The sequence below is a fragment of the Thamnophis sirtalis genome, unplaced genomic scaffold (assembly GCF_051295495.1).
Source record: "Thamnophis sirtalis isolate CommonGarterSnake01/CBP01778 unplaced genomic scaffold, rThaSir2_p1.2 scaffold_6, whole genome shotgun sequence".
Classification (NCBI taxonomy): Eukaryota; Metazoa; Chordata; class Lepidosauria; order Squamata; family Natricidae; genus Thamnophis; species Thamnophis sirtalis.
Window position 1 is genome coordinate 85,629,518 of NW_028261386.1, and position 25,039 is coordinate 85,654,556.

The window sequence follows — 25,039 nt, forward strand, 5'->3', positions numbered from 1 at the left end:
TTCTTTATCTATCAAGTCCTTCCCAAGGACCTGGCATAGAGAGATGTTGCTGTTTAATGGTGTTAATGATACCTTCATAAGATGTATGAAGATGACTGATGGTAATTTTGTCAATACTGATTTTCAAGCGGTGTTCCAGATTTTTGGAATTGAACTCAAAGCACCTTTAAATTTAGTATTACTCCATAACCTCTATTTTGGCTATGGTTACTTGTCTCTAAAAATAATTTGTCCTCATCAGTCAACTACATCTATGAAGGAAAATGGATAAGGAAAAGGCATTCAATGACAATTCTACAAGATAGATGGACTCATGAAGGAAAAGATGATCTGTCAAGAAACCACCTCTTAGATCATTTATTTTATTTTACAAAAATAAAATTGTTTTCTTTTTATCAATTCTAAAAACAGAGCAGAGTTACTCTAGATAAGCCTGGATTATACGACTTTTGAGCACATGTGCTAAAACCCTCCCCCCAAAATAAGCCTCCCTGAAAATATTTCAACACAGTAGCAGCCATGAGGTAACCACACTCGCCACCTCCTGTACCTCAAAAATAATAAGACCTCCCCGAAAATAAGGCCAAGCACTTATTTTGTGGGTCAAAAGAAAATAAAACCTTGTCTTATTTTCAGGGAAATACGGTATTATTGATGTGGAAATTCATATATTTTCATCTCCTATTTAAAACATTACAGATTCTCATTGGAGATTTAACTTTGAATAGTAAGTAAATCATCCAAATCACTCAGGGTCTAAAGACGCAGCATGGCCTTCTCAAATTCGAAGAGACACTTGTTCAGCAGGCTGAGGCAAAGAGGCAGTCCCGGAACCAGCGAAATCTGGGGGCTGGACAGGGGACAGAATGCATCTGCCCTCAGTGTGGAAGGGATTGCCACTCCCGAATTGGCCTTTTTAACCACACCAGATACTGTTTTTAGGACCACTTTCCAGAGCATGATACCATAATCTTTTGAGACTGAAGGATACCAATGTATCCAAAGCCAGTCTGGTTCATATAATATTTAATGAAATGCTTGATATTCACCTCAAGTGCATTTCACACAGTGAAACAAAACTACACATATGAAATACTAACCTGTGCTCCCAAATCATTATAAAGGAATTTCAGTGCTGTCAGTTGTTCATCCATGCTTTTGGGATTGTCTGTCTGTTGTTTCTGTACAATCTGCCTTCCTGTTTTGATCACTGTCTCCACTTCGAGTTTTACTTCACTCAGGGTCTTATAGAGTTTCTAGAATCAGGACACCATATAGTTTTATTATACTATATTAAAATATATTATAATATTTCAACTTCCTGGTTTAATTTTACTTTTCAATAACCATCAGAATTGAACCCCATTATCATCTTTGATGATCATCTATCATCAAAGCCCGTAACCCGACAAATGCGCGCACAACAATAGCGCGCCGACAAAACTGCGGTGAGAAAACCGCGATGTCATAAACACGCCCACAACAACGCGCTGACAAAACCGCGCCCACAAAAGCGTGGTTTAAGTTAAGGTAAGGGTTAGGGTTAGGGTTAGGGTTAGGGTTAGGGTTAGGGTTATTACGTTGTTTTCATTGTTTTTTGATGGCACGCTTTCATCAGTGCGCATTTGTCGGCGCAATTTCAACCTCGTGGTTTTCTCGCCGTGGTTTTGTCGGTGTGCTTTTGTCGAGCGCGCATTTGTCAGTGAACCATCAAAGCCACACCCCATGGTGCCCAGTTTGCTACAGTCAAGGACAAATATTAACTAAAACTAGATTCAAATTAGTCAGTAACCCATTTTGAGCAATGGTTTCTGTTTAGAAAATAAATCACAAAAATGCCCCCAACATCATAGCAAATAGAAATTACCATGAAGAATGAACAGGAGATCGTATGGCAGTTTAGAGCAAAAAAGAAGAGGAAAGAGGGAAAATAACATCCAAGTTCCCAGCATGTTTAAAGACTGGTAATCATGTCTGAATACAGCCCAAGTGCAATGAAATAACTCCAAAAAATTTTTAAAAAAATGTACACTGCTTTGTTCACATTGTTAAGATTTTGCTCATTTTTTTATGACTTAGACTGATCACACTTTAATGGGAGATTTCATTTTTGCAGTACAGATGTTTTAGACGAGGGAATAGAAGAGGAACTCATCAAAGCTGCAGATGACACCAAGTTGGCAGGAATACCAACAGCCCAGAAGATAGGATCAAGATACAGATATATCTCAACCAACTTGAACACTGGGCCCTATCTAACAAAATGAAATTCAATGGAGAGAAAATGTATATGGAGATTCTCAGTTATCAAATTCATGGTTGTCCCAAAGGTGCTTTTTTCAAGAGACTTTGTGGTTTGGTTTTGCTTTTCATCCAAGAAGCTTCTTCAGCTCTGACTGGGTGGTGAGGAATCCCCACCAGAGCTGAAAAAGCTTCTTGGATGAGAAGCAATGAGAAGCAAAACATCTTCAAATAAAAACCAGAAAATACAGTTGCCTCTTGAAAAAAGCACCTTTGGGACAATGGAAAGAAAAGTAAGGTTGTACATTTAGACAAGAAAAATCAAACACACAGGTGCAGATCAGGTGAAACTTGGCTCAATAACAATAACTGTGAGAGGGATCTTGGAGTCCTAGTGGACAATCACTTAAATATGAGCCAGTAGTATGCTACAGCTGCCAAAAAAACCAATGCAATCCTAGGCTGCATTAACAGAGGGATAGAATCAAGATCATTTGAAATGGTAGTACTGCACTAAAAGGCCTTGATAAGACCACACTTGGAACACTGCATCCAATTTTGGTCACCACAATATAAAAAAGATGTTGAGACTCTGGAAAGAGTGCAGAGAAGAAGAACAAAGATGATTAGGAAGCTGGAGGCCAAAACATATGAACAGTTGCAGGAACTGGATATACAGTATCTCGTCTAGTGAAAAGAAGGATTAGGAGCAACGTGGTATCAGTATTCTAATACTGTATTTGAGGAAATACCACAAAGAAGAAGGGGTCAACCTATTTTCCAAAGGACAAGAAGGCAAGACAAGAAGCAATTGATGGAAACTAACCAAGGTGAGAAGCAACCTAGAACTAAGGAGAAAGTTCCTGACAATGAGAACAAGCTTGCCTTCAGATACTGTGGGTGCTCCATCACTGGAGCCTTTTAAAAAAAGACTAGACACCATTTGTCTGAAGTTGTATAAGGTCTCCTGCTTGAGTAGGGGATTGGACTAGAATACCTCCAAGGTTACTTTCAACTCTGTTATTCGGTTTCCAGGCAGGTCTGGGAAAAAAATCATGCCTAAAATATTGGCTAAATAGACAATTAGCATGCTAGTGTTTGTTAGGAATATAATCTAATGGTTGGGTTGGCAATATTTAAATCATGTAACAAAGTTGTGCCTGTTTCTTTAAATCATACTGTAAAATGCGATTGGTTGCTGTTTTCCTCAATCGGCCATAAGAGGGAGCCAGAATGACTGTTAGTTTCTCTGTTAGATGCTGGGCTGATCTGATCTGAGTGTTTTGGAAGATGGCTGTTAGGAAGTGCCGTGAGCTATTGTAAGTTTTGCAACTGCCAGCAAACTTTGAGTACTGAACTGATTATATGATACTGGACTATGTTATTTGGATTATCCCTTAACTGAAAGACATTGATGACTGACTGTCTTATCCGTGTATGACTTGGACTGTTTGATGGATTCTGATACCTCTATTTCCACGAAAGTAAAAGCCTATTTAAACTACAGTGTCTCTGTATGCTGGTTTGTGTGTTCTCCAACACAACTCTAACAACGCTTCTCTGAACGTACCCGCTCTCCCAACGGGGAGCTTACCTAACAGTGTTTTTTATTGATGAGACTCTATATAAAATGTGCTATTAAATTGGAGAATAAAATGATGCTCTTAAAACTTATGCAACTCTGATAATAGGAGTGAAAACCACATTCTTTTGGTTCTTTTATCTCAAGGCACAAAGTCTCTTCCTTTCATTCATGTTTTCTACCACTGCTGTGCTGTGAATGTCAACTGTCAGGCTACTGGAAAGTTCACTACCATGGAGTTAAAGAAGCAAAGAAAGTTTCATAGAGAGAAATTAAGAAAATTTAGTTATAGCATTATATTACCATGCATTTATCAAAGTGAAACTGAATGGTATCCGGATCAACATCCTTCACATCCAAGATATGGAGTTCAGCTTTTACGCTATCCAGAACTCGTTTACAATCCAACATACGCTGCTCAAAATTCGCTGGTTTCTGGAATAGCTGGTACTTCGTGGATACCTCCCGGAGCTTCCTCTGTTAATGTAAGAAAGCAAAAAATTTGACATATTCGTACACTTAGAATGAAAAATATTTCTACTAACTGTTCTTATTTATAATGTATATCTTACTCTTCTGGTTCAGCATTTCTCTCTTTTTTATGTCATTGTGGATTTCCTCTCCTTGTAACCATGCTTCCCTCTTCTCTAACTAACAAAATAATTTATCTCTAAATCTGAGATCTTCTCTTTTCCACTTAAGCATGACAAAGTCATGCTTCAAAAACAAGATTTAAAACCCCCCACCAAGCAGTTTTATATAGGCCTATGTTTGGGGACTTCCAAAGGTACAGTGAAGAATTTTCTTCACTTCTGTCAGCCCCAAAGCACAAAAGCAGGCATGGAACACCATGAACTAATCAGTTCTCCCTCTAGCTACCTAATCAGAGAATTCACAAAATGGGATTTAAACACCATCTCATGTCCTGAATTTATAATACTTCCCAGAAAATCAAAAATCTTCTTGCTTGAATGGATTCCTCATCTCTAATTAGTCTTTTTTCTTCTTCTTCCACCTTTCAAAATTAATGCTATCAAGTTTGCCACTTAATTCTTCATCAACTCCTAACTCAATCCTTCTATCCTGGTTTCTATTTGCTATGCTCTGAATATTTCTCACAAAACCAAACTGTTCACCCTATTGTGAAAATATAAATGCCTCTGTCTAGACTCCACTCTTCATAATCTCTGTTTTGAAACAACTGCTTTCCCTTTCCTTCTCTTTAGAGGATTTATTTGGCATCTCTACTAGTTTTCTGTAGTCACTAAGAAGTGCTTCAGGTTCGCCAGCCAAATGCCATAATCTTAGTATTATCTATTCCTCAAACATTTTCTCTGTACTAGCAATGTTAATATCCACCCTGTTCAACAATTGTAACAATTTGCAATAACTGTCCAAGGATCTAAGAAAAGTGTATTATAGCATATTTCACAAATATGAACTTTCATATGTATGCAAAAGTATTATCCTACTTTTACAAATATATACATATGTAAGTCAAAAAAGGGAAAAACGCAACAATTCTGGGAACACTGGAAAACTAATTAGCATTATGGGGAAAACCTTGATTCATATTCAGGTCTTTGATTCTGTAAGTCATACTATCTTTACCTCAATGTGTCTCTTCCTCTACCGAATGATTTCCTTCAATTTTGAATGCCTGAAACTGGCTTTCAAAAGCCTGAATGAGATTACTTCTCAACGTATTAAATCTTGTCATTGAAACAAAAGTCAAATTCTTTTCTAACCTTGTTTTCTTCTGCCCATTTCTCACACTGAGTTGAAACTAAGATTACTTATATAACATTGTATTATTGTTATTGTGTTATTATAATATCATTACCATCAAGATGAAAGCAGTGATGGGGACTTTCAGTTATCATTATGCAATTTAATGAGTATGCAGGATTACACCAGGTGCATGGATGGTGAGCAATGTGGTACCTATTATGCCCCTAGATAATACCACTGTTTCCAAAAATTTAAAATATAATTTAAAATTTCAGAAAACTTATATATCTGCCACCTGAATATGTTTCTGACTGATGGCATATACCACATAAAATTAATTATAGTAGTTCACCCAAAAACTTCCTAGTGTAAAACTGAAAATTATTCAAAGCATTATAAATCTCTCAGCAGTAAGATGGACCTCTTCTTTCTATAATTTCACCAAGTAAAGAAACATACTCTAACAGATGAATGCAAAATTCTACTATATCAATTAATTATCAAGTCAATTTTAAAAAGTATATAATCTCTGCTTTTCTTTTTGATTGCCATATTTTTCGGAGTATAAGAAACATCTTTTTCCCTCAAAAAAGAGGTTGAAAATCTGGGTATGTCTTATACACTGAATCCATTTTTTGCCTCCCAAAACCCCACCCCCTTCACCAAAATGGTCATGCATAGCCTTTAGGAGCCTTGCAGAGTGCTCCTGGGGACTGGGGAGGGCAGAAATGAGTGAAAAATGGGCCATTTTTTGCTCATTTTTGCCCCTCCCCCAGCCCCCAAGAGGCTATTCATGCCCCTTTTTGATTAAAAAAACAGGTCCATTTTCGTGAAAAAGGGGGCCATTTTTGCTCATTTATGCCCCCCCCCAATTCCTCAGGAGCACTCTATAAGCCTTCTAAAGGCTATTCATGCCCTTTTTGGGGGGAAAAATAGCTCATTTTTGCAAAAAATGGGCCGTTTTGGGGAGGTCTGCAGAGTGCAAAAACTTTTTTTTTTAATTTGCCTCTTCAAAACCTTGGTGTGTCTTATACTCTGGTTCATCTTATACTCCGAAAAATATGGTATGCCTTAATGCTTAATCTCAATGAAAATAGCATTTTTTTTCTTTTTAAATGTTTACCTGCAAGACATCCAAATGAGTCCCGCCACGGGGGGATCGGCACTCTGGCGAAGGTGACATTAAAGAATAGACATTCTTTCTAAGCTCTTCCAAGGTAGACTCATGAGCAGCAATCTCGGCTTGGATTTTCTGCCATTCAATATAGAAAACGGGCAAAAGAGGACATAGCAGATATCAACCTGACTGCCCAATAAATTATACTATAAAATGTATTATAAAGACTATAACATCCACTTTACTCAATGCTGATTTCAGGGATAGACTGCTTATTTCACAGTCAAGAGATTACTGAAGGTTTTCTAGTGCAAGACACCATCAGCATTTCTTCATAGAGCATGTATTCCCTTAATTATCCTACAACTCAAAACCATGTTACAAAGTGGTTTTTTTAAGAAGGGAAAAGGGAAAAGGGGAAAGGGGGAAGGGGGAAGGGAAGGGAAGGGAAGGGAAGGGAAGGAAAGGAAAGGAAAGGAATACCTGTGCCTCTTGAGGCATTTGGAAGGCATCTATTCTATTGGTCAAATAGGATGTTAGCTGCCTATCCAAATCCTTCAAGCTTTCCTGAAGAACCTGCAACATGTGCTCAGTTTCTCGCATCATCTGAAGTTGTTGCTCCAAAGAAATCTGTTTACTGACTGCCTAAGGAGAGACAAAGAAATATGTTGCCTGAGAACTTTAGAACTTGTATATAAACCTAAATATAAATACAAAAATAGTAAATCAGAACTGCTTGCATTATATTACACATAATTCAGAGATTCCTAGCATGGCAAACTAAATCAGAAACACTGACTTCAGCATTTGCCTTTGTTATCAAAACTAATGGAAGTTTCCAGAGGACATATTAATACCATTGACATCATAATGGGATCCATCAATTCGCAACAACGGTTTCAAAACGACTATCAATTCAGCTTTTTGTCCCTTGCAAGATCCTCTGTCCTGTATTTTCCAAGGCCAAAAAGGAGTTCTCATTCCAAGACAGCAGGCAAACTTTTAAAACTACTACAGCTTTACTCCATATTCTGTAATCTGAATCATATAAATCTGCTCATTATACTTCAACCTTTTTTAAAATATAAAATCAGATGTTCAGTCATTTTACACATTTTTCTGGGATGGGGCTTTGTTGGTAGAGATCATTTACCTCATTTATATCATAAATTGATTTAAATCATTTCCAAATTGTTATTTTTTTTCTTTTTTGTTTGTTTGAGAAATGTAACCCCATGACCTGGCATCATAATTCTGCTTCTTGCCTATACAAAAATATAGGATCCTTTAAGCTGAATCTGGATCTGTACACTTTCAATCAAGAATTCACTCAGCCATCCAGTTTATGGTAATTTAGCAATTTAATAAATTTGTATGCCGCCCAATCCCGCAGGACTCTGGGCGGCTTACAGCAAGATAAAAATAAGAATTAAAAAATAACATGAGATATAATTTAAAAAACAACACACCATACATTCCATTTAAGTGGGGCTGGACCTTGTTCAACAGCCCCAGGCCTGCCGGAACAGCCAGGTTTTAGTGGCTTTTCAGAAGGCTGAGAGAGTGGGAAGGGTCCAGATCTCTACGGGTAGATCATTCCACAGGGCCGGACCTGCCACAGAGAAGGCCCTCCCCCAAGGAGCCACCAGCCGGCATTGTCCGCTCGACGGCACCTGGAGAAGGCGCAACCTGTGAGATCTAATTGGTCGTTGGGAGGTATGTGGCAGGAGGTGGTCTCTCAGATATCCAGGTCCTAAGCCATGTAGGGCTTTAAAAGTAATAACTAGCACCTTGAAGTATGCTCGGAGACCAATAGGAAGCCAGTGCAGCTCGCGGAGGATAGGTGTAACATGGGTGTACCTAGGTACACCCGATATTGCTCGCGCGGCTGCATTCTAGACCAACTGTAGTCTCCGAACACTTTTCAGGGGCAGCCCCATGTAGAGCGCATTACAGTAATCGAGCCTTGAGATGACGAGGGTGTGAGTGACCATTTGAAGTGCCTCCCGGTCCAGGTAGGGCCGCAGCTGGTGCACCAGGTGAACCTGGGCAAAAGCCCCCCTGGTCATAGCTGACAAGTGGTGTTCTAACGTCAGCTGCGAATCCAGGAGGACACCCAAGTTGCAGACCCTCTCTGAGGGGTGTAAAATTTCACCCCCCAGGCTAAGGGATGGAATGTCTGGACTATCCTTGGGAGGCAACATCAATAGCCACTTGGTTTTGTCTGGATTGAGTGCAAGCTTGTTTGCTCCCATCCAGACCCTGACAGCCTCCAGGCACTGGCACATCACTTCCACCGCTTCGCTGAGTTGGCACGGGGCGGACAGATACAATTGAGTATCATCCGCATATTGATGATATTTAATCCCGTGCCGACGTATGATCTCACCCAGGGGCTTCATGTAGATATTAAATAGGAAGGGGGACAGGACCGAGGCCTGCGGCACCCCATATTTGAGGGGCCTAGGGGTCAACCTCTGTCCTCCAACCAACACCGACTGCGACCTGTCCGAGAGGTAGGAGAACCACCATAAAACGGTGCCTCCCACTCCCACCTCCCGTAACCGTCACAGAAGGATACCATGGTCGATGGTATCGAAGACTGCTGAGAGGTCAAGAAGCACCAGGATAGAGGAATGTCCTCTATCCCTGGCCCGCCAGAGATCATCGGTCAGCACGACCAAAGCAGTTTCGGTGCAGTAACCAGGCCTAAAACCCGACTGAAAGGGATCCAGATAATCTGCTTCATATGGTGTAGGTCATGTGGTTGTCAAACGTCTGACAGACCATTATGCAAGATATAGGTAGTATTGCCATAATTATGAACATCTGACCTTAATATAGGGCAGCCTTCTATAAACTAGAGAAAAGCAGCTTTAAGTGTCATTCAAAACTGTACATTATGGATGCTGACATTAGTAAAAACAAATGTTTTATTCCATCAAAGTTACGTATCATACCACATGACTTAATTCCTCATAACGGGCATTGAAAACTTCCAACTTTTCACTGATGATTTCATCAAGGATGCCTCCATCTATCAATGTTTGGCCAAGCTCCCGAATTTGAGTCCGATTGTCAGCTGGATGGCGCAGAATGGATTCCAGTGACTAATGAGAAAATAATTAAACCAAAATGTAGGCACTTGTTTTCTAACATACTGAATGTAGCGCTCTGACATTTTAAAATTGGAAAAAATATCATGCAGAAAAAACACACATTTACATACAGTGTTGGAGGACTCACTTTGCCATTAAGAGAACAATGAAACATATGGCATCTTATCACCCTAAAACAGTTATGGAAATTATGGACAAATACATCAAAACAGTGGAACCCATAAAAACAACTAAGAACTCTACCAAAACAAAAAGAGCAAGAGGAAATAAAATCATCAGATGACAGCAGAATCAGTGCAATGTAAACTTGAAAGCAGATGGGAAAAAAATGTTAGCTTTTTTTAATGTCTTCAGAGAATAAAAAGGAAGGAAGGAAGCATCACCAATGAGAATGCACTCTACAGCAAAAGGTGGTGCTGTTTGTGAAATCTCCAGGTACGATGGAAACAAACATAGGACCTCTTCTGGTTACGGTTACCAGCACTAGGCTGCAAAAATCTAAGGGACAATTAGATGTATATATCTCTTTACTGCCATCTAGCAGCCATCTAAATGTTAGAATTCCCAATCCCATGTTTCTGTCTGAGCGGAATAGATATTATGAAAGAACAAATCCAACCTGAAATTTTCTGCACATGAAACATTTAAGAAAAACTGTCACTCTGAAGTAACTACAGAAATATTCTAAGGAATCCTTTCAGTTAACCATGGATAATAAACAGTTGCCTGGCTAATATATTCTAACTACAGTTTCTGAAACACCTTCAAAAAGAGATCTATGTAGAACATATTGCCATACCCTACTATAAAAACCAGTGAACTACTGAACAATAGAAGCCGAGAGTTTATTTTATATGCATTAGTGCACCAGTCAAAGCAAGTCAAAAGATTTCCAATTAGTCAATATAATCACCAAGATTTAAAGCGTCCTTAGAAAACTTTTGTCTCAAGACAAAAGTTACTGTATCATTTTTTTAAAAAAAATCATGTACTTCACCATCACATTTCAAAGAATAAGGAAAGTAGTTAGTACAACAAAAGTTGCAATATTTTGCAAGATCACCATGTGTTGCATAGAAGTTCAGTAAAGGTTTCTGGTTTGTATTTGTTGTTAACACCACAGCCAAAAATATCAATGTTTCAAAATATGTTTATACACTCAAAAGTGTTCACTAGGAGTGGGAGAGAAAAAAAGATGGGAGGCACAAAACACACATTCAAAAGGAGGGAGGGGTCTACATAGGAATGTTGCATCTGATATTTTGTCCTTTTTTTGATCTTTGATCAAAGATCGGAGACTGCAAACACCCCTATTTCTTTTAGTTCAAATAAGATTTTTTATTCATATGGTCCTCATTGATGCATCCCCCTCTTTTTTTTCCATTTGCATGATATTCCTGTTAAATCAGGAGTGATTTAGTGTTGCCTTCTCTTGCCATCTTGAAAGGTAATGATAATTTAATAGCTGACCAGCTGCTTTTAAGGCTGTAAACTGAGATGATACAATGAGAATGAGTCAGCAGGGTTATCACTTTAAGAGGCTGTCTATATAAGAGAGGCCCTGTGAGGACAGTCTCTCTCTCTCTCTCTCCATGTGTGCTTCTGTGTTATAGCTGAAGACTGATTGATTGCCTGGATTTGTCTAGTATATATACACACTATATTGCCAAAAGTATTTGCTCACCCATCCACATAATCAGAAGCAGTTGTGAGCGAATACTTTTGGCAATATAGTATATACTGTATGCCTTGTAGATAAACCACTGTTTGAAAGACAAAACCTCTGTGTACTGTATTTTGCTCTTGGGTTGTCTCAAAATAGTAGTCACACTGTGCACACTCCAACATAAATCAACCCAAAAAAAAACCCCTTTCAACAGGTCTAAGTTCCATCCACGTCTACAATCACTTAAATATTATACAAAATGAGGAAATGCCATTGTATTTAAAGAGGGGAAAGTCTTCAGTTAAAAAAAACCTTCAGTTTAAAAAAAACCTAAAATTTGCATAAGCTACTTATTTAGACTATCCTTTGTACCTCAAGGGCTTCACTGACAGCATCTATTTTTTCTGGCAAGTGTTCAATTTTTTTCATCTTCTCTTCCAAAGTATTCAGCCAGGCTGCTTCTAGGTCCAGATAGTGTAGTAGTTCAATCCAACAAGACCATACTTCCTGAAAAGAAAGAATATATGAAAGAAGAAAAGACTCATTCTATTTCACAGGTTGGTTCCTTTCAGTCAACTGATAAATCTATTTCTTAAGCTTTATGTAGATTTTCCAGAGTATATTGTTCATCAACAGCAATGATTTCTAGAACTACTCCAGATAATTTACAAGTTATTGCCTAACAATGAGACAGATACTTTCAATTCACTCAGCCTCAGGTTGCTCAACTCACATAGTGTATCTCCAATGCCAATTCCAGATGCTTGCACTATAGCACTACATACAATATCAAAATAATGGGATGGTATGTGACAATGTAGATAACAGATGCTGCATGAAAAAAAATACAATTGGAGACAATAGCCAGTAATAGTTTCCTAACTTTAGAAGCAAAAATGTATCCTTCTTATACCTATTATGTATTTCTTTCTTTATATATTTACTTGAATCAATAATAGAGAATTTTCTAATTCACCATCTTAAACATAACCCACAATTGATTTGGATCATTTTCCAAAATTTGTTCCAAAGCAAGTAATGTATATGCCCAAATGTGACTAAAATAGAAAACTGAGTTTAAGAACTTAACTTTATCCTGATTTGCAGCTACAAAAGAATTAAATAAGGGGCCTGACTGCACAGTTGCTATTTCACATTGCTATCAAAAGTATTATAGGAAATATAAGAATGCATATAAAAGTTAAACATACCTGAAATACTTAGTAGGCAATATATAATTCATAATCACTATATTGATGGAATCTTAATATATGCATTCCATTAGCTATATATTTCTCATCCATATATTCCTGGATTTTTATTGACATTTTAAAATCAACAAAAAATAGTGCACTAATTTTGGAGCCACTATTTGACCTTTATTTACTTGCAATAAGAAATGGCTTCTAACTAATGAGAAGTAACTACTATCCTTTACTATTTAAAAAGCAGTGTTAACATATGTGTGAGGCTTAAAGTCAGTGTTGAGTCCTGGAAAGTGCCTACAGTTTTCTTGGCAAAATTTCGCAAGTAGTTTTGCATTTGCCTTCTTCCTAGTGACTGACTCAAGGTCACCCAGCTGGCATTATGCCTAAGGCAGGACTAAAACTGACAGTCTCCTGGTTCCTAGCCTGGAACCTTAAGCACTATGTCAACTGGCTTTCTAAGAAGCTGCAAAATATCTAGAATTAAGTATATAATAAAAGAGTTTTGAGTTTTTACATTAAATAAGTTGCTCCTCTAACAATGTCCCCCATCCCCAACTTTTAAGTATAGAGCAAAAATACACCATGATTTCTTTTAAACTTTGGAAGTATAAACTTCTGACTTAAACATTGGTGTTGAGGGCAGGAAGAATTAGAATAAATAGAATAGAATAGAATAGAATAGAATAGAATAGAATAGAATAGAACAGAACAGAATAGTTGGAGGTTTTCTAGTCTAACCCCCTGCCTAGGCCGGAAACCCTACACCACTTCAGACAAATGGTTGTCCAATCTTTTCTTAAAAACTTTCAGTGTTGGAGCATTCACAACTTCTGGAGGCAAGTTGTTCCATTGATTAATTGTTCTAACAGTCAGGAAATTTCTCCTTAGTTCTAGGTTGCTTCTCTTCTTGATTAGTTTCCATCATTGCTTCTTGTCCTGCCCTCAGGTGCTTTGGAAAATAGTTTGATTTCCTCTTCTTTGTGGCAGCCCCTGAGATATTGGAACATTGCTATCATGTCTGTACTAGTCTTTCTTTTCATTAAACTAGACATACCCAGGTCCTGCAAGCATTCTTCGTATGTTTCATATTTCAATTAGTTGTGGATCATACCTCCAAAGTGTGGCATTTCCCTCTGATCCTGTTGCACAGTAGCTGGTAATTCTCCAATACAAGGTTGAGCTCTGTTGTTAAGTCCTGACCACCAGATGGCAGTTTAGCAGCTAGCATTTTGATGCTGTCTTTCAGAATTTTCACCCTCACTTCTTTCTGTAGCACATCTTCCTTTGCTCTCTGCCCAGAGAAAGCAAATAAGGACCAAACTAAATTGCAATCACTGCACTAACAATGGAATCTGACCTAATAGTTTAAATACTGAAATGAATTGTTAACACTGTATTTCATATGTGCAGAGAAGCGATGCAATCCATGTCTATGGAGAGTCTCAGTCATCCAGGTCACGATTGTTCCAAAGGTGCTTTTTCAAGAAGCAACTGGACTTTCTGGTTTTTCTTTGAAGATGATTCACTTCTCATCCAAGAAGCTTCTTCAGCTCTGACTGAAGCGAAACAACTTCAAAGAAAAACCAGAAAGTCCAGTTGCCTCTTGAAAAAGCACCTTTGGGATGCAATCAGGGGTGGGTTGCAGCCGGTACGCCCCGGTACGGGTTACCGGAGCCTGCTGAGAGCAGCAGGCACCACACCGGAACAGTGCTGCAGAGGGCCACCTGCCCTCCTTTCCTATATTTGACCCAACTGGGCAATTTGCGCATGCACACACAGCGTGCGGCGTGCAGCGCCTACATGATGCTCCGCTGGAGCATCGCAGGGCGGTGGGTGTGCATGCGTGCACAGCACACATGCACGTGGTAAATGCCCAGCCCCGTGGCAGCATAGCGGTTGAGATGGGATCTGGAACCCACCACTGGATGCAATCCATGGCTCTCAAGACATTTCACTTGAGGTTCAATCATATTTTATCTATTTATGTTTATAAGCCACCCAATGGACAATGTAATAAATATAATGCATTTATTATTTATTCTACTAGTTGCCTACCATATTTATGACCTTCCTTGGCACACAAATGGATTTCATCTCTAAAGATATTGTGTTGCAAACTGGTTTATATTAATCTGGTTGCATGAAGTCAACTCATCCCAAAATAAATACTTACTATGCATAAAGATTATTGTCTCAAAATTCCCAATTTATATGGACAACAATAACTAGTACATTTTTAAAAAAACCTTTCAGATTGCATATATTTCTGTGGTGTAATTTTTAATAATTTTACTACAATCAAGAGTACTACAACAAGTTTCTCATTCTATTGAATGTGACTGTTTCAAAATAAATAAATAATTTTTCAAACACCAAGGTCATGCTGACTAGCAATTCTGACAGTTGCAAAGTCAACATAACTGAGGAGCACAAGACTGGCAAAGGCTACAGAGCACTCAATTACAAAACCTTTTATAATTTAATAGAAAATGCCAGTGGCAATCCTGTCACTCAATTTAAAAAGCTGCCACACTTTCTAATGTTAAAAAAATCCTACAATCTGATTTAGTTTTTGATAGCCAGATTGATTGAAAATGTCCGTTCTTTACAATTTACCACAAGTTTATTAAAATTGTACTGCATAAAATGAACAAGAAATTTAAAAAGACTCTACATTCATAATAGCTGTAATTTTTTTCAAATGTATGTAAATATTAAATTTGTAATTTGCTATTCCCACTAATGCATCCTTCATATTTTCTCAGAGCTCAGAGAGCTGATCAGCCACTATTAAATTACAATTAGGCATATCATACAAATTAAATTAGGATACAAGCACATATAAAATTAAGCTAAGAGACCGCAGCATTGAAATTTCAAGAATAACCAAAATGGGCTCTGTATCCTTATCAGAGTTTCGAAGTGTTACATTCTCTTATTAAATCCACTCATTCTACATTCACTTTAACACTGTAAAATTAAAGCAAATGTCATTCCAAACTCCAGCCTCCTCTAATCTCACTATGTAGCAAATACTTCAACCAGTATTTGCTGATCAAACAGCAGTAGCCTGAAGCCATCTGGTCAAATTGCAGAGTACATGACAGGGTTATGCAGCAATCTGGGCTCAATGGAGAAAGAATATTCAGTGTGTACATTGCCAAACATATAATGTTTTTATATATTTTCACACAATGTAAGCTCTAGTAGAGACAGGGGACAAAATATGGTCTTATAAACATGTCAATAATCTGGATTAATTCATTTTCAACAGTTAAGTAGGAAGGATAGTCAGCTTCAAGCTGTTAAAAAACAAATCACTCTATTCTGAAAAACTTTCCAGAAAAGTATATCCTGATGTAAGAATATTAATAACAACAACTAATAAACACCCATATTTAGTGACTACATCATTTTTAAAATACAATTTAAGCTTTTCAAGTATTCCTGACCTTCATTTCTTCCACTGCATTCTCTAGCTCATCTGGATTCTTATATTCAAAATCTTTCTCCAAATATTCCTCTTCAGCCTGAGCCATCCATTCTTGCATTTCTGCCAAATCCTTTTTGAGATTGACAGCTTTTTCTTGATTGTCCGATAATTGATTTTTATGGCTAATGATCTAGCAATTCAAACAAAACAACATAATGCGGACAGCATTGTTTAAACATATTATTTAAAGAGTACTGTACAACTAATGAAAGAAAAACACGATCAACAGAATGGTGGAAGCTATTTTGCGATGAGAACATTCTCCTTTTTTTTCAGCAGGAAACCTAGGAAATAACATTTTATAGTTACAAGAATTGGCAAATATACTTAATGTGGTTTTGCTTAATTTTTAATGCTTTACTGTTCACATTAAAAAAACCATGATGATGGCTATGGCAGTGATGGTGATCATGGTCATCATGAGGGTTTATAATATATGCTAGCAGCAGTGAACTAGCAATGGATTCTTAGACTTAAAAAAAAACTTTATTGTCACTTTAAATGCACACTAATCGGCATACATTTAAAATGAAATTTTGTTGACCTACAGCTCTCAAAGGGTCACCATCTCCAATATACACTACATAAACATGACAAAATAAATAATACCCACATAACCACACATATCATATGACACTAGGGACGTGCAGCCAGGGGAGGCAGGGGAGGCAGAGCCTCACCACTGTCATCATGAAAAGAAAAAAAATGTAAAAGGAAAAAGGCTGAGGTAGTTGCTGCCAGAATCACAGTGAATGACTTTGCTTAGTGCTTAACTGTGTAAAAAAGCCTCTAAAAAGTGCCTTCTACAGGAGCAGGAGAACGAGGTGCCTCATTTAGTCTGACCTTATGATCACTCGAGCAGAGCTAAGCAAGGGTTAAAAGCTGAAAAATTCCTTATGTAGATGAGGCACGTGGTTCTCTCGCCTCCTGTAGAGGGTGGTTTTTAGAGGCTTTTTAGAGGCTCTGGGATCAACTACCTCAGCCTGGCCTCAGCTCTTGCCTTTCTCCTTTTACATTTTTTTTCCTTTTCATAAGGGCAGGCAAAAGCAGAGTTGAAATCCTCTCTGAAACAGCTGGAAAAGGTGCATGTGTGGGGAGGGGGGATGAATTCAAAAAGTTTGATTGCATGCAGAGCCATGTTGCCTTTTCAAACACACAAACACACACACACACACACACACACACAGCTGAATAAAAGTATATAAGCCCAGCTTCACTGATTACAAGTTTGAAAAGTCAACGTGGCTCCACCTGCAATCAAAAGCTCGGATCGAAAGGCAGCAGGGGAATTGGGGGGGGGGTATGGCAGAGGAGCTGCTTTCAAGCCATTGGAAAATATATCCAATCCAACTTTGTGTTTGTGTTTGTTTGAGAGAGAATGAGTGAGAGAGGGATCCAACTTCTCTGTGTGCGTGTGTCTGTTTGAGAGAGGGGAGAGGGAGGGAGAAGGAGGGGGAGGGAGAAGAAAAAGAATGAAGGAAAACTTATTTCGCAAGGGGGAAAAATGCTGTCACTTTAAATCGGAACTGAGCATGCCTAGCTGTGGCCTTCTGGGAGTTGAAGTCCACAAGTCTAAAAAAATTTGAAACCCCTGTGTCAGTGCCTCACCAGCTATAAACCTCACTGCACGTCACTGTATGACACAGAGAAACAACACAGTCTAGTTTGGATGTATAAATGTACATGGCGAGAAAAACAATCAAATACTTGTTGCAAGTATTTAGATTTCTACCATTTAACACAAAAATAACCCATTACTAACACTCTCAGTTTCACTTGATGGAACTGTGCTTTTAACATCTTCCTCTCACTGAGTATGTTCACAAGTCCAGTCTAGAATGTAGACTGACTAACTTGAAATAATTATGATGATGTCATTGTTTTAATGTTTTCTAAACAGCATGAGGGATGCTAGGAAAAAGAATTATAATGTGGCTAAAATATTATCATGTAGATAAAAATTATCATGTAAATGAAAATTGCCTGCCAGTATAAATGACAATAATTGCCCTACCAGTTAAAACAAAATGGCTCCTTTGATATATTTTCTGGTGAGAATTTCAAACAGATGAGGAATTGAGCCTAATAAGACAACTTCTATCTAGCAAGGTGATGTTAAAGATAAAATTTGAGCTGGAAACATCCCAGAGCTTACACTACAACAAACTTATAGCCCTCTAGCTGAATTAGTGTATAACTGACACCCAACAGTAAAGATATTGGGAGTTGTAATTCATCCCATGCTTACTGTATAATTTACAGCACAGTACATTAGTTCTATAGTTTTAAAATTAAATTGGTTTAATTATGAAACAGATGATTTTTCATAGTGTAATGTAAATGGAATTATTCAGTTCGCATTTCCATTTAGGCCCAAAATGGGATTTTATAGGTTGAAAATAAAATGTGATGCTTGATATTATATGACTGGTTGCAATGTATGTAACAACACTACTACTTGAGTACAATTACAGATATGAAAATGCAAGAGTAATAGAGCCAAAAACCAACCTGCTTGCTTAGTGTGTCCCACTGGGATTGGATGTCTGTCTGTTTGGATTTGACCCAAGCATTAACGGGCTGGCCTCTTAAAGAAGAATCTATTTCCTTCATCTCTATTAGAGACAACTCAATTTTTTCCATTTCAATAATGAACAGCTGTTCATAAATGAGAAAACATATTTTAATATCTATTTCCAAAGATGCAACTTGATATGTTGCTTATTTCTGAGACACTTTTATGGATTTCACAGACTTATTATTACCGTACGTTTGGAAAAAAATAATTAACAAAATAATTTAGTATATAGAAACAGAGAGAAGGGGGGAGGGGGAGAGAGGGAGGGAGGAAGAGAATGAGGATACAACATGTTTTTTACATCATATTAACCAGAGGTGAGCAACTCCTTAAGCACACTTTACACTCTAATATTAAACCACCAAAATTTGGTGGCAAAATCACCATTTATTAATGATAGCATTTTTGTCCTTGTAAAATTTAAGGATAAATGGTTACTTAAACCTTGGTTTGTTTAAAAAAAAAATTCTGGATGCACATAACATGCTTAATGATAAATGATCATTACGCTCTACATGGGGCTGCCCCTGAAGAGTGTTCGGAGACTACAATTGGTCCAGAATGCAGCTGCGCGAGCAATATTGGGTTTACCCATGTCACACCTATCCTCCGCAAGCTGCACTGGCTCCCTATTGGTCTCCGAACATGCTTCAAGGTGCTGGTTATTACCTTTAAAGCCCTAAATGGCCTAGAACCTGGATATCTCCTGCAACATACCTCCCAGCGCCCAATAAGATCGCACAGGGCAGGCCTTCTCCGAGTACCGTCGACTACGCAGTGTCGTCTGGTGGCTCCTCGGGGGAGGGCCTTCCCTGTACTGCCCCGGCCCTCTGGAATGATCTACCCCCTGAGATCCGGACCTTCCCCACTCTCTCGGCCTTCCGTAAGTCTGTTAAGACCTGGCTGTTCCGGCAGGCCTGGGGCTGCTGATCTAGATTGACCTTCAGCCCCATTAAGATCGAGTGTATGTTGTGTCCTTCTTTTAACTCATTTCTATCCTATATTTTAAACTTTTTAAAAATGCTTTTAGCCTGTTTTTATGTAAGCCGCCCGGAGTCCTTCGGGATTGGGCGGCATACAAATCTATTAAAATTGGAAATTGGAAATTGGATCATTTAAAAATGTCAGTGTTCAGACAGCACACATTAGCAGAAACAAATAAACTGCATAACTATGTCAATCAAGTTAATGGCTGCAATCCAGAGAGTAGCATTTCAGATATCCAATGGCATTTTCCCAAATAAAGAAAACTTCTTTTTTTCTTTTAATATAAATTTATATTAAATATATGTGAATAATCCCTATCACTTAAAACCAAAGCTGAATGATAATAGTAAAGTGACTATTAAACAGAAGAAAGTACATAAAATAAGCAATGGAATTATATATATATCTGTGACCAGAGAAATTCAATACTGATCAAACCCATATAATATTCACGATATTCTTGGTGACTGATATAGCTACAAAATGAATACATCTAATTCATACTAGCACTGATACCAACAACTATGCTATGATTGTGAGCTGCCTGCAAGCTGCTTGCAAGGATCCCATGATACAAGTTTCAGTTGATCATAAAGCTCCTATCTTTGATAGAATACGCTTAGATATGAGAGTATAGCTCAGATTTTCAACTTTGGGTTCCAGATATGTGACGGCCTAGCTGACAAATTTAAAAAGAAATAATTTTATGAAACACAAGATGAAGACAAGAACTGCACCAATTCAGTTCTGTTTTGGAAATGATGGAAGACTTCAACAGCTGAAATAAAGTATGGGTGAGAACGGATGCCGCTATTCACTAATCATTTTTCTCTTTCTACGGGGCCCCATACTGGAGACTCGTGAACTAAAACTATGCATCTGGAAACCAGAAGAATCCTATTTACTGCCTAGAGAAAATATACCATCACATATATGGTTTATAACTATAATGTGGAGAATTTGCCTAGTGGTGTCCTGCTAAAAAGTCTTGCTTCCAAAACATCAGTAAAATTGCATAATTAACCCAAAGGGGTTTTTTTTCCTCCCAGCACATTCTCTAACCATATCTGATTTGGCTTGCAAAAAAAAAAAAAAGATGATCCAAACCCCCAAAGGTTCAAAGGCTGGTAAAACTGAAATTAAGCAAGCCCAGATCTGTCAAGCCACTCATCAGAACTACATCATTACTGTTACCTTATACAAGTGCAGACTAGGACCAAAAAAGAGCTAATCGCACTAATAAATTGCTTTTAATTAAAGGAGCAGAGGATTTCCTTAGGGAAATTTCCCTCTAAGAACAAAAGAAAAGTGGTGGTAACTAGATGAGCCAAAGACAGTGAGCATAAAAATACAAAATACTTTTTTAAAAAAGTCTGTATTCTTTTTCTAAACATGTACTCATAACAATTAAGATGCTTATGGGCAGCATCAGTGAATTAGAACCAAAGATTCTTTGAATAGCCAATCAGAACTATGCTACAGATAGCTTAATGGATGCCATCTATGACATACATAAAAGGAGATTCCTTCTTCCATCTTGCATTTGCATTATTACTCTGCATTCACAAATTGAAAATGTAGCAATAATAGCTCCTTGAAAACGGAAGCTTCATGCACTCTTCTTCACAATGTTTAGGCACAGACAAGGAATAAACAAAATGTGCATATGCAATAGTATAATAAATTAATGGATCTTACCATGCATTGATCAAGCTCTCTTTGAAGACATTCAGGTTCTGTTTTCTTGATTTGGTCTTTCATAAGGAAATCTTTCACAGAATCCAGCCACCTCTGAACTACTTCTGAATCCGCCTGAATATAGGAAAGTCAATTTTCTGTAATGTGATGTATTACTCAAATGTCAAATACTTAATTGTCTGTAATTAGTTGCCAGTTAAATTTTAAAAATGCAAATATCTGCTCATAACATTTTATTAGGTTCATGTAAATATTTGTTAACCAAAAACCTAACTACGGAAATATCTTTTTAGATGACAGTCAACACAGAGTAGTAACTATAGTAAACAAGGAAGAAAACAATTTCCAAGTTGCCTCAATAGTAGATTTACAACCCTTTCGAATAGAATAGAATAGAATAGAATTCTTTATTGGCCAAGTGTGATTGGACACACATTGTCTTTGACAATGCTCTCAGTGTACATAAAGAGAATAAAATACATTCATCAAGAATAAAAAGATACAACACTTAGTGATAGTCAAGGTTACTAATAAGCTATCAAATCGTACTAGGAAACAAATAAAAACAATATAAATTGAAAGATACAAGCAACATGGTTATAGTCATAAGTGGGGAGAGATAGATACTAGAAAGGAAGAGAAGAATAATAGTAATACAGTGTTAGTAAATTATTTGACAGTATTGTATCTTGGAACAGAGAAACGACTAGAGTAATATTTCACTAAATTAGGAAAATATGTAACCAAAAGTATAATTTTAATACACTTATGAAGGAATACTTATTTAAATGATTTAAATGGCTGTCAATCTCGCAAATGCAACTCTGGGCAGCTAACAATAGGTTAAAAGCCAAGAGTAACAGCAGCCCAAAATGATTAAAAGTAACTGTAATAAAAATCAAATGCAATATGACTAAGGTTAAAAATAATTCCTCCCTGTTACAAATCAAATAGCAGGCAAGCAAAGCACAGCCAAACCAACTAGCTTCGCCTAACCATCTGGCCCCAATGCTTCAGGGAGAAGCCAAGACTTTGAAACCTTATGGTCATGGCCATCCAGCTCTCATGGAACTCAGCAAGGTCCATGGCAGAGAAGACACATCTCTTACACCCCTCGTTCATAGAAGAAACTGGAATATGTTCACCCTCTTAGATGTGGTAGGTGAAAATAAACAGAGACAAACAATCCAGCATATAACCTGGCCTTGTCAAATCTAGGTTTTATAGTTCCTGTCTGCTTTAAATGGACATTAGATCTCCTTCTTTTGTAATATGTATTACTTCACTAAAGATCTGGATGTTTTTTCTTTACAAGTTTGTATAGTCATCCTCTACAATTTTGTTTAGTCATTGTCTTGAATACTTAAAGCAGCTGTCCCAACCTTTCTGCTTCCACGGACCAGGAGCAGTGGCAGCAAAGGGGAAGGGGATGATTTCACATTGCACACCCACTACTTGCATAAATAAAGCTTCATGCGTTCACCCGCCGCTTGGGCGGCCCAGTTCTCAATGGGCCACAGTACCAGTCCATGGACCAGGGTTTGGGTACCCCTGCCTTAAAGAACCTACTAGTACCCTAGTGGACATTGGGTGGCAGAACCCTGAGCTCACAGTTCCAAAGACTTTCTCCAGTTTATCAGAACTAACAGATTTATTGACCTACACAGAGTCCAACTCCAATTAAATCCAAGGGACTTTATACTCACAATACCCTGCAATACCCTCCTTAGCAGGAGTGACCAGATCCATTTATACATGGCTGCCAACTACCCTATTTCCCTGAAAATAAGATCTCCCAGATAATAGTTCATGCACTAAAATAAGCCCTCCCCTGAAAATAAGCCATCCCCGAAAATATTGCAACACAGCAGCAGCCATGAGGTGACCACACTCACCTCTTCCTGCACCTCAAAAATAATAAGACCTCCCCCAAAATAAGGCCAAGCACTTATTTGGGGGTCAAAAGAAAATTAGACTCTGTCTTATTTTCAGGGAAACATGGTAGTTTGCCATAAATGTAATAAAGACAGAAAAATTACTGTGCTTGTCTGCTTTTACTGCCATCCTTAAGAAAGGTTCTCACTCAAACTTTATCAGTTTCACTGTTTTCTTTCAGCAGGATTATGGGCATTTCTTATGCCAATTCATCTCCTGGAGTTCCTCTGAAAAGCAGTGCAGGTTCCAGAATACAAGGACATAGAGTGCATGCAGGTAGAGTCCAGGGCTATTGTTATATCTCAAACAACAGCTAAGGCTTCAGACATGCACCAGAACAGTACATTTTGAGTTCACTAACATTCACATTTAGAATTCAATTCTGATCTATTTTAGGCTATTGTAGGATCTCACCCTTTTAGAAATGCTACCGATGGAATTTAAGAGTGGTTTTCTTTTTTTTCCCCCAATGATTATGTGATCATATTGACATGTTCTGCCTTGTTCGTCCAGTTCTTATATTCTTAGCTCTATCTCCAATTATTATTTTTCAGCTAATTTATTTATGAAGTGTGTCCAAAACTGATGGAACATACTATTTTCTCTATTTTTAGAATGGAGGTCTTTATATACTGACTAACATTTACATGGTATTAAAAGGTTAAATACTACTCCTGGACCATTAGCTCTGGACTCTCCAAAATCAATCTTTTATTTTTCCCCTTTTGACTCAATTTCATTTAAGAAACATTTTTCCTGTTCTTGAAAACCCACCCTTGGATTTATTCATCCCTTCTAAATATTGTCAGAATCAGCGGTGTTTCTCACATTTTGTTACCACTGGTTCACCCCGCCAACATGTGCCCACATCATACCACTTCTACGCATGTGCCCAGCCTTCCATGCATGCACTTTGCTCACGCGTGCACCTTCTGCGCATGCACCACTCAAAAATGTGCCTAAATAGAACGACATAGAATTGGAATGGGTGGACAGGTCGGTAGGTCCACCCACAATTTCCGCTACCGGTTTGGGTGAAGCGGTCCGAACAGGCTGAAGACCATCTCTGGTCAAAATGTTATTGTACCATTTGCTTCTAGGTTTCTAGTTTACCCCACTAATAGTTAATATCGTGACTGTCATATGGTTCTCCTGTTGGTTTCCATTTTCCTTTTCCATGTATTGTCCTTAGCAAAATATTTTTTTTCTGATTCTCAAACTCAAAGGTGTTTATTCTTATTCTCTCTGGCCACTATTTCCTTTGATGTTTCATAACTTCCATATCTACTAATATCTTCATCCCACCAAGCTGATGAGAGACAAATTCTTCAGTTTATATGATTATATGAGATTATACGATCTCGCAAATAGTCCATTGAACTTCGCTTCAAATAACACCTCTGAGTGCCCTGTGAGCTCCTTCACATATATCCTTCAAAAATAAAAATAGCCACCATATTAGTTCTTTCTTAGGAAATACTGTATATCCAGAGGTCAAATGATTAATATTACACTATTATCAAGGGTGCCTAGTACTATGTGAATCCAGAAGCTCTGGACTTCTGGAACATTGGATTGCACCAATGACATGTTTTCATAATTGCAAATATGCCAACTAGCCAAGAAAGGTTTTGGATCATTATTTTAATCTATTATCCATTCTCTCATTACACTGCCTGCATGA

The 25,039-nt window shown here is 37.9% G+C and overlaps 1 protein-coding gene across 4 annotated transcripts in view; it reads right to left on the minus strand.

Annotated features, from left to right (window-relative positions):
* The window catches only part of UTRN (utrophin), a 468,873-nt gene that overhangs the window by 316,317 nt on the left and 127,517 nt on the right, over window positions 1-25,039 (minus strand). For all 4 annotated transcript variants that reach the window (XM_087718331.1, XM_087718332.1, XM_087718330.1 and 1 more), the window contains exons 24-33: window positions 21,421-21,534; window positions 18,669-18,815; window positions 16,117-16,287; window positions 13,776-13,955; window positions 11,829-11,963; window positions 9,632-9,781; window positions 7,155-7,316; window positions 6,678-6,806; window positions 4,127-4,300; window positions 1,101-1,256 (exon numbers count right to left, since the gene is read on the minus strand). In XM_087718331.1, coding sequence (XP_087574457.1) covers window positions 1,101-1,256; window positions 4,127-4,300; window positions 6,678-6,806; window positions 7,155-7,316; window positions 9,632-9,781; window positions 11,829-11,963; window positions 13,776-13,955; window positions 16,117-16,287; window positions 18,669-18,815; window positions 21,421-21,534 — 1,518 coding nt within the window. The remainder of the gene's footprint in view (window positions 1-1,100; window positions 1,257-4,126; window positions 4,301-6,677; window positions 6,807-7,154; window positions 7,317-9,631; window positions 9,782-11,828; window positions 11,964-13,775; window positions 13,956-16,116; window positions 16,288-18,668; window positions 18,816-21,420; window positions 21,535-25,039) is intronic.